This window comes from Triticum aestivum, chromosome 7B (assembly GCF_018294505.1).
Source record: "Triticum aestivum cultivar Chinese Spring chromosome 7B, IWGSC CS RefSeq v2.1, whole genome shotgun sequence".
NCBI lineage: Eukaryota > Viridiplantae > Streptophyta > Magnoliopsida > Poales > Poaceae > Triticum > Triticum aestivum.
Window position 1 is genome coordinate 81,268,429 of NC_057813.1, and position 9,724 is coordinate 81,278,152.

Consider the following 9,724-nt stretch of genomic DNA (forward strand, 5'->3'; position numbering starts at 1 on the left):
TCGAAAGAAAAAAAGAGGGCTGCGCCCCTCAATGGGCCCGGCTGAAGCGCGCGCAGGGTAGTGCGCATTTTCTCGCTTTCCTGTACAGACAACCTTAGCTGAGCTTACTATTGTTTTTCTTCGAATTTGAAACTTGTTCATGATTGCTGACTTTATAACATGTTTTAAAGAAAATTATTCACAATTTCCCAAGAAATGGTCCTTAAAATTCGAATTTTTTGTATTACCGCTGCTTTTCTACTACCACTATAAAAGAAAGAGAGGGGCAGATCCAAACAATCAGGCGCGTCCATAGACAAGATCCGATGGTCTGTAATCGTTCCGTGTTTAACCCAACAAGCCACGCAATTAAGCCAGATCGCTAACGAAACTCTCTCAAAAAGAAAAACCGCACCCACCCGCACTCCCGCAGTCCCGCACGCCCTTTCTCCCCCAACCGCTCGACCCCGCCGCCGCCCCTTCATGCTCCGCGCCTGCCGTCCGCCCAGCCGCCGCTCGATCCCGCCGCCACTTCTCGCTGCCAAGCGCAGCCGCTACTCGGCCCGCTCGGCCCCGCCGACGCCGGCTGACAGGGATTGACGACCTCCAATTTGCCGCTCGCCAGGGGACAAGGGCGACACCGACGAGGCGCACAGCGACTGCAACGGAAGCAGGTGTCGCCGTGCCTCGGGCCTCGTGCGCCCGCCGTCCGCCGCCCCCATCCTCGCCCTCCTCCGCTCCCGCTTCGCTCGCCCTCCGCCGCCGGTCCTCTTCTTCGGCGCCGCCCGCCGGTCCTCCTCTTCTCGGATGCCGCCCATCGGTCCTCTTCTCCGCCGCCGCCCTGCAGGTCCTCTTCTCCGTCGCAGCCCCGATGGTCCTCTTCTTCGCGGCTAGCAACTCCATTAGTGTGTTAAATATCATCTCATCATTTGATAGGTAGATTCTAACCGCTGCTCTGCGTAGGTTTTGCAAGGAAGAAGAGAAATTGAATTGTGGGGAAGAGGAAGGCGGCCGCTAAGCCACCCACCGGAAGCGGATGGACAAGCTCGATACGGTCTTTTCCTGCCCATTCTGCAATCATGGGAGCAGCGTTGAATGCCGGATGTTAGTACCGTCTTCACATATTTTTCCTGTTAGATGGTTGATACTGGATGGCTATCTATCCATTCAACATTGTGTCTCGCCTTCTTTTCTCTTCAGTGATACAAAAAACATTATTGGTGAGGCTAATTGTCCAAATCATACATAAAACTGCAGATTGTACCTCCTAAGATAGACGGAGATGCCATACTGTTTGGCTCTCCGCTAGAAAATTATGCAGCAGGCATCTCATTTGGTTTTGTTCCTTCTCAACCTAATGATTGCAACTCCAGAAACATGGTATAGCTTATTATAATTTTTTTACAATCATACCCATTTCATATACTCTTGGGGTTTTAATCACTCTAATCAACTATCATAATAGAGCATAGCTGAGGTAGTAAATCATGCAGGGTTATATGCAGACTCGGTTGCCATTAAATGATGTCTGTATGACAGGCCGCTCCGGCGAGTCGGATGGGCAGCGGCTGAGCTTCTCCATGGCCTGCTGCAGTTCCAGTGAGAGAGAGCTTCGAAGGTGAGGAGGAGATATAGAAGAACGGCAGGAAGGGAGAGGAGGAAGGGCAGGGGTGTGGCAGCCTTGACGGTGAACCTCCGGCTGCGATGGTCTCCAGCGAGAGGCGGCGCGCGGCGCCGACGCGAGCCTACAGGGCGGCGGCAGCTTGGAGCTGCGGGAGCTCGGGCGTTTGGATGCATTTGGATCGCAGGCCAAAGGTCATGCATATTGGGTACATTTTGATCGCTATCAAATCTGTCCATACAAAATATTGGCATGATTTATCTTTCTGTTTTGAGGCCACATGCATGTTGATTCTGCCAACACACTGGGATCCCTGTAGATAGAACCATAAGAAGAGGACTGGTCCTATGATCATTGTAGGACTTCAACGCCCATTTAGGAATTAGGACACCCATGTTATGTTTTGTTACCAGCTGGTGGAGTTAAATCCGAAAGTCTACAATCTGCATGGTATACATTTATCATCAGTTTAGTCGCTCGTTTGTACCATCGTTGAGCTTGTGATGTCATGGAACGAGATTTTGTACCATCTATATTTTCTATAGTTATTTAATCTTTCATCGACATGGACGAGGGTGGTAAAAGATTTTTGAGATTATGGTTCCCATTTTTGCATATTGTCTGAAAGTTGAATTCTTGGTAATGTGACCTTCCTTTTAGATTTCAATTCTGTGCAACAGTAAAAGATGCTAGCCTTGTAATATAGAGCGAATGTAGAGAAAACATTTATACAGATGTATTATTTATGACTTGTTATAAATATGCCCCACCACCTATGTAATTCAAATTAGTCAAACTTTAAGGAGGGTGGAGTCAGGCTAAATTAATACTATAATATCCTTAATGTCTATAACTATAAGTGGTGTCCTCTTTTATGCGCATTTCCACTCTAAGAAATGATTTTAGAATCCTATTCAATAGAAATGAGAAAATATGTAAACAAAATAGAAGAAACAAAAGCATATAGGATATTTATTATATTATATTATATATCCCTAGGTTAGATTCATTTTCTACAACATGTTTCTAATATAAGCAATATATTTTTCTGGGAACATTGTTTTCATTAGCAATATATTTTCCCAATGTTGTTCTGTATTTTTTTTTCTTTCACTCGATCATGTTATCACCAAGATATCAGATTGGTATTACATGGAAAATAGATTGCACAAGAAATCATACTCAAAAGATTAAATATAGCTTGACTTCTATTCGTAGGCAGCAGCTTTACCACTGCGCCAAGGCTCCCCTTCTGACATTTGCAACCATACCAAGATTAAATTATAAATGAGATGTATTTGTAGTAAATTCATGGCCCAATATTGCAGATGCAGCTCACGAACAAATTTATTATTCAAGCACGGTTAGAGAGCACCCTATGAATCGACTGCACCATTTTGAGTTGCTTTATTTACGAAGGCATTCATGCTTGATCATGTGGAAAAAAATGTTGGCATGCAGACCCGCAGGAGGCTATAAGAAAATTATCTAATGACATTGCAAAATCTGATAGAGATTGGCTTGTCAGGAAGTGTTCTTGAACAAAGAGATTAGCATAAGGAATTATAAATGTGTTCTTTTTTTGCAGCAAACCATTTTGATAGGTAGTTCTGGTAAGGTAGTCTGTTTTAACATTCTTTTGCTCAGACCACTCTCTCATCCGCACTTAAAAATCCATAATCTGCTCATTCTATTCAGAACATAGTCTGTTTTAACATTGTTTTGGGAAAGAGGCATGAAGCACACCATGTAACCATTACTGTTCATGCTAATTAGAAGAACGAGAAGAACATATGTCTAATATCGTATTAAAATCTTGTGTGATGTTTTAGAGGATGGCGAAGGAGGTGCAGGGAGCTGACGGCCTGTCCGTGGTGAGGAGGTGATGGAGAAACAACCCCACACTTGATGGGTAGGTGCAGGGCGGGGAGGGTGCCGGCCAGGAAGGTGACGCTGCTGTCAGCGGCGAGGTAATCAGGAAGGCGACGATGCTTCCGTGCGGCGAGGGGATCAGCCTAGGGATCTGTTCCTTTTTTATGGGATATATGTCTCTTTTTATTTGCGTGGCTTGCATTATGCGTGATTGTAGGGGTTTTGGTGGAGTGTGCCTGAATTTGTATCCTCCTCTGCGGTGGAGTGTGCCTGAGTTTGTATCCTCTGCGGTGGAATATGGTCAGTCAATGTAAATCTGAAAGTGCACACTGGGAACATATTACATTAACACTAGCCATTAGATTGAACTCAGTGGGCCTAATCATGCGGCACGTTTAGTAAAGATTATGTTTGATATTTATAGCACATTTACATGGTAATCTTTGTTTTTTCCAGGAATATATTGGGCTCATACATGATGGTCCCTGATCCTGGAAAAATGAACAGAGAAGACGTTACTGATTTTGAATAAATTATTTTGTAAGGTTCACTACTACTAAAAATATTTTAGTACTGTAGAGGAACACCGTCAAATGTGCTTTGAGTTGTGGCTGCTCATATTTCAGGCATTTACAAGGCCATCAAGATGGTCAAAACAAAGATTCGTGTATCGATGAGCGCTTGTCAAATTTATGCAATTTTGTACATGAATGGGTATCTTTAAGAATGGCTTCAAAGTCTATATCTGAGATGACGGCTCTCGGCAGAAGGCGAGGGCCCGTCTATTAGACGGATGAACACGTTGTGGCCTTCTATTCGTTAGCATTTGCAGAGAGCAGGCTCTCGGCAGACATCAGTGAGTAGCTCAGACTTCATATGAATAATCAACTAAAAGAATTTTCTGTTTATATTATGTAATAGGTATCCACACATTTTCTGTTTATATCATGGATGTATCTTCGTTTCTGATTTTTTTTGTTTTGGACAACTCAAACACCTTGTTTAATACTTTCTTCGCTCAGACTAACTGTTGTTGAAACGAGTGTATCTAGATACACTCATTACAACGAGAGTTAGTTCAGGACGGAGCTTGTATTTACAAGCCTTTTTTGCCAACTGTTCAAATAAGCTCTTATTTTGTGTAAATGGTCAAACAATGCACTTTAAATAATTAAGTTGTTATCCCATGAATATTTTGGAAGATGTTGTACTTATCATCTCAGATAATCCTTATTCATTACACAGACTGCATTTTCATTTATTTGTTTTCAAGAATAGCGCATATTACATTTCTGTACTACTATAGATGTTTGATATATTATGCGTATAGACTAGCACATATCACAATTCTTTGCAACTATAGACTAGCATATCACATTTCTTTGCAACTATAGATGTTTGACATAATGCGTGTTAGTATATACGTGCGTTGCACGTGCAAGCTTACTAGTAGTTCTTAAATGTTCGCACAGCCTATGAATTGCTTACACTCAGCAGCTCAAGTTGTAAGGAACACTGGGTGTCTGATGCATTTTGTGGGGGATTTTAGCAGTCGCGCAGGACACTTCGCGATGGCGTCGCTGAATGTGTCGGCCTATTAGGATCGGGCCCTGCGCGAAAGCGTTAGCTGTGGGGCTATCGTCGGGGAACAGGGGCTTGCTTAACCGAACAACAAAAATCACTAGTTGGGGAGTTCTCCTTGCAAAGAACACTCCCGCCTTCCTAAGCTATGACAAGTGGCGTGCTGCATGTTCGTCACTTGTCACAACCTGAGAGCTTTCTCTTTTTTCGTAGATTCGTGTATTCAAATCGTTTTATCTTTTAAACCATGCGTCTAAATCTTGAACCGTTTTCGTCATTGGATTTCTCGCGTCGAGATCTTCAAAACTAGATCCCATATTGATAGGTTGACGTACTTTGTTTCACGAAAAAAATCGGAGAAAAAACCGAATCAGGAGCACGGTTGTTTCCCCTTTCCGAAAGAGGTACGACCGTGCTTCTCGCGAAAAGAAAAAAAAGAAAACACATTTTTTCGTATTCGAGAGGCACGGCCGTGCCTCTCGCTAAAGAAAAAAAAAGAAAACACATTTTTTTTCGTATTCAAGAGGCACGGCCGTGTCTCTCGTGAAAGCAAAACATTGGCTCTCACGAAAGTAAAACCTGCGTCTCTCAGAAGCCAAAAAAAGGAAATGCGTTTTTTCATGCTTTTTTTTCTGATTTTTTTGTTCCAAAAGCTGAGGAAGACCGATGAAAAACCAAAAACTCAAAAAGAACCAGAAAAAACCCGTTTAAAAAGCCGAAAAATCGTGTGAAAAAAATAAAAAATAAAATCTGAAGGGAGTGCCGAGAAAGCGACACGTGGCGACGGCCGGGAGCGTGCCAATACTCCCGAAGGAGGGCTCATAAACTAGTTGCTCTCCTCCACCCTCACCTTTTTTTTTTTGAAAAACAACTAGTTGCTCTCCCGAACAGCACATTTTTGTTGCGCCAGGGTATTTCCCACGATGGGCGTGTTCTGCCGGCGGTTGGCTCGGCTGCCATCCCGGCCCAAAAAGGAAAAGTGCGATATCTATTTGGGCTCTGATCGTGCCTAGCCCGGTAAATCTGACGCCTCCAGCACGTTCTCCCCCAAAGCCGTCCACGTCTCCCCCTCCCTCAACTCAGGAGCCGCCGGCGAACATGGGGACGCGGGAGGTGTACGAGGAGAAGCTCCGCAGCGGCGCGCACCTCCACCGCGACCCCACCATCAACCCCGGCCTCGGCTCCGCCCGCTGCCCCCGCTGCCTCTCCCTCCTCAACCCGACCACCAGCTCCGTACGTACTCGCCAACCCCCCTTCCCCCCTCTCCCGATTCCTCCTCCTCCATCCGCCCCGCGGTTCGTTCTGAACGGATGCTTATGCTTTTCTCTTGGACGGCTGCGCAGGGAGGGCGCGACTGGGCCATCACCTCCGTCCTGCACGACGCCACCGCCGTGGTAACGCGATTTCGCCCCCTTTTTTTTTGCTGCTTAATTTCTACGGGCGCCTGCCCGAGATCCTTAATTGGGGAGATTCGTCGCTAACTTGTGTGCTTGCTTCCTGCCTGTCCTGTTGCTGCAGACTGGTTCTGGCGCCGGGGCGATGCTCAGTGCGGTGCACGGGTTTAATACAGGTTCGTTGTGTTTGATTTCGGCCCATTGCTTAGTTGTTAGCCAGGTATGCTCTGGATGAAAAATTGAATGTTTTGGTTTTTGAAACAGGGATCCCGTTTGTCCAGAAGCATGTGAAGGGGCCCAAGTGGCTGCACTTACTTGTTGGGGTAAGTCTTGATTTCGGTTCATTAGATGCTAGTATGCAAGAAAATCCCTTTGATTCAGCTTAGTCATCTTGATTGTTGAATTTACATTTTTGTCAGGATACTTTAAAAGATTGATGCATCTTATTACATTTGTGACGCTAGAAGATGTATGTAGTGAAGGAGGTTATCTATCATTAGTTAATCAGGAGAATGACTGAAAGTTTGGCGCAAATTGATCCCAGTTCCTCTAGAAATAAGTATATGATCACATCAAACTCTATACGAGTATAGGCTGTTTGGTGTATGCTACAGGAATGATAAGTTAATCAAGAAAACTTCTGCCATTCTATACGGATAGGAACACTAAAGGAAACTAATTAGCAAAACCTCTCTTTACGATTTTGAACATAGCTGTGTGTAGCATTCAAGAACAAGATCAGGGTATTTACTGAATTTTAAAGGATCAAATGATATTTGCTTAATTTTTGAACAAATGATACTGACGTAGGTAAAGAAACGCCATCTTCCAAGGCACCTGTTCGAGTGTATTACTGGCTGGACAGATTTTTGGAAAAAAAAGGGTTAAGTTTAGGATCATAAACATGGGTTTTCTTCATTTTCAGCATTAGAAAATTCAAACTTAACATAAGTTCTGGTTTGCTGCCATCTTTTAGACTGCTGAGATTATGACATGTGTTATTTACTTGCCTTGGAGCTTTTTTATCATGTGTTCTCGGTGCAACTGGCAATGGATTTTCATTTATCTGCTTTATGTTTGGCACTCGTAGCAGTTTCTGTAACTGTTAAGTTCACATTGTTTTTACATTTTCATTTAATTGGAGGTGATATTTTATTTGTGCAGGTCCCTCCTTTGATCTTATTCTCTGGTGCCAGTGCTTTATTTGGGGGTAAGTTTTTGCAACGAAGTTCAGTTATCATTTTCTTATCTAAAAAGGATCTTGAAATTAGCGTTGACAACAAATACCCCCCCCCCCCCACCCCGTATAGAAATTTGCATATTATAGCTAAAAAACCTGGAATATGTTCTTTTTCTTCTTGTTTTGTTTATTCATTGGTAATCATTGTGAACCTCTATGGCCTGTACGCATTTGTTAAGGGTGCACAGAGAAAGTGACCATAAGAAAATAGTGTGATCCACCATCATTTTTTGTTTAGTATCTGTCTGTATATTTCTATATAGTTCTCAGCCTAGCATTTACTTGCAAATCCTGTATTGAGGTTGCAGATATAGATTTTAGGTGCAATAGAAAGGAATTATTTGATCAGGTTGGGACTGGACATGGGGTATGCTTCATTTTAGCTTTCTTGAAGCATCGCATATACCTTGCCAATTTCTGTTATCCTAATAACCACGTAAAAATTGACAGCTGAGCAAAGTTACAGAAGACATGTATCCTGTTCTTCCTAGTTCTACGAGTCTTAAATTTCTTAGGTTAACAAGACGTGACCTCAAACTCGAAGTGGGTCATCTGCACTTTGGCAGATTAGAGCCTATGATAAATCTTGGCTTCCAAATCTCTGAAGTTCCTACATTTATTTCTAATCTATTAGAGGATATGGTAAATCTTGGGTTATTACAAATCTCCGATGCTCCTCTTAAAGATATTTTTAATCTTAGCCTCAATTGATTGTTGGATGTTAAGTCTTTTTTTGTATCTACATGTTGTCAGGCATGTTGCCAACATTAGCTAGGTAAACTAGCAATTTCTTATCCTGTGCCTGTTATATTGAAAACTAAAAATACTCCTGAAGACTCACCAGCCATACGCTGGAGCATGTAGTCAGAGGAATCGCATTTTTGAGACATAATGCCTGATCATCTGCTGCTTTGTTTTTTGCAGCTTACGCGCTCCCAACGTTTGCCCAGCTCACTGTGACATCCTACTATGCCGCATCAAGTGCCTCTCACTACGCAGTTTCACAGATCACACGCCACATCGAGAAGGCCCATTTATCTGGCGCTCCTGACGAGAAGTCTTGAGTAGCTGCTCGCAATCAGTCAGTTTGTTTGGTGCACATGCCATGCACATGGTATATATGGACTCCCTGCTTCTCCATGTCGCGGTAGTCTGATAGTTTTGTTGAGTTCCAGGCGCAAACCTGTTCTACATAAGTATAATTAATTATTACGGTATGTAACTCTGCTAATTGCTACTCATGTCACGTTTAAGAGCAATATTGTGTTGGATTCCTTGGCTCCTTTTGCTGTTTGGATAAAATGTTATCTGAAACTATTGGTCCCGAATTCAGAATGTAATTTCGTATTGGAATGCATGTATCATGTGTACATCCATTAATGGAAAAGGAGCGAGCAAGAACTCCGCCAAATTCAGTCATCACTCTTGGTTCCTTCAAGTACAAGGCACTCAAAATGAGAAGGCTCTTATTTTGGTTCAATAACGAGGAAGATGGTCTTTGCTGAAAGATGGATCAGTTTGGTCACTGGGATGCTCACCAAATTTCAATCAAATGATTGTTATCACCGTGCTTATGCTAATAGAAGATGATCCTGATTGTTTAACTTTTGAAAATGACAGATCAAAACCATCTTTGTAGATTCATGAAAAATCCAGTAAGTTCATAACCCACTATACTAAATGAACTTGGAACATAACTCCTCGCATGGATAATAAATTAACCAAAGCAACGACCATAAGCAAATGGCTCGGTTTAACAGCGTTTCCACCATTTGCGAATCAAGTTAGACTGAATGTACTTTCCATTTTATTTAGGGCCAGCGGAAACGTTCCCCACACAGAAGAACTAAGCAGATACTACTCTACTCGTATGCTCAGGCCACTCGTTAATCATCACCAAGATCAATCTCGAGGTCCAGGAAGATCGGGTCGAGCAGGCCCGGCGGCGCCTTGACGCCGGACCACCGCGCCTTCTCTCTCGCCTGCCGCCGCTGAACCTTCCACCGCAGCCGCCAAGCCAGGAGCTTCCTCCGCTGC

The 9,724-nt window shown here is 43.4% G+C and overlaps 1 protein-coding gene across 1 annotated transcript; it reads left to right on the plus strand.

The window, feature by feature from the left end:
- The first annotated feature begins 6,052 nt into the window (after positions 1–6,052).
- Positions 6,053–9,004, plus strand: LOC123158918 (uncharacterized). Its single transcript, XM_044576736.1, has 6 exons — positions 6,053–6,286; positions 6,397–6,447; positions 6,572–6,623; positions 6,712–6,770; positions 7,612–7,657; positions 8,612–9,004. Exons 1-6 carry the CDS (start codon positions 6,152–6,154, stop codon positions 8,749–8,751), a joined length of 483 nt encoding a protein of 160 aa, XP_044432671.1. The 5' UTR covers positions 6,053–6,151; the 3' UTR covers positions 8,752–9,004.
- The last annotated feature ends 720 nt before the right edge of the window (positions 9,005–9,724 follow it).

Bases quoted from the DNA above. Each gene is read 5' to 3' on its own strand.
- LOC123158918 (XM_044576736.1), top strand. From the start codon at position 6,152: ATGGGGACGCGGGAGGTGTACGAGGAGAAGCTCCGCAGCGGCGCGCAC. The intron at 6,624-6,711 runs GTTCGTTGTGTT...TTTTTGAAACAG, and splicing joins GGTGCACGGGTTTAATACAG to GGATCCCGTTTGTCCAGAAG. The intron at 7,658-8,611 runs GTAAGTTTTTGC...TGTTTTTTGCAG, and splicing joins TGCCAGTGCTTTATTTGGGG to CTTACGCGCTCCCAACGTTT.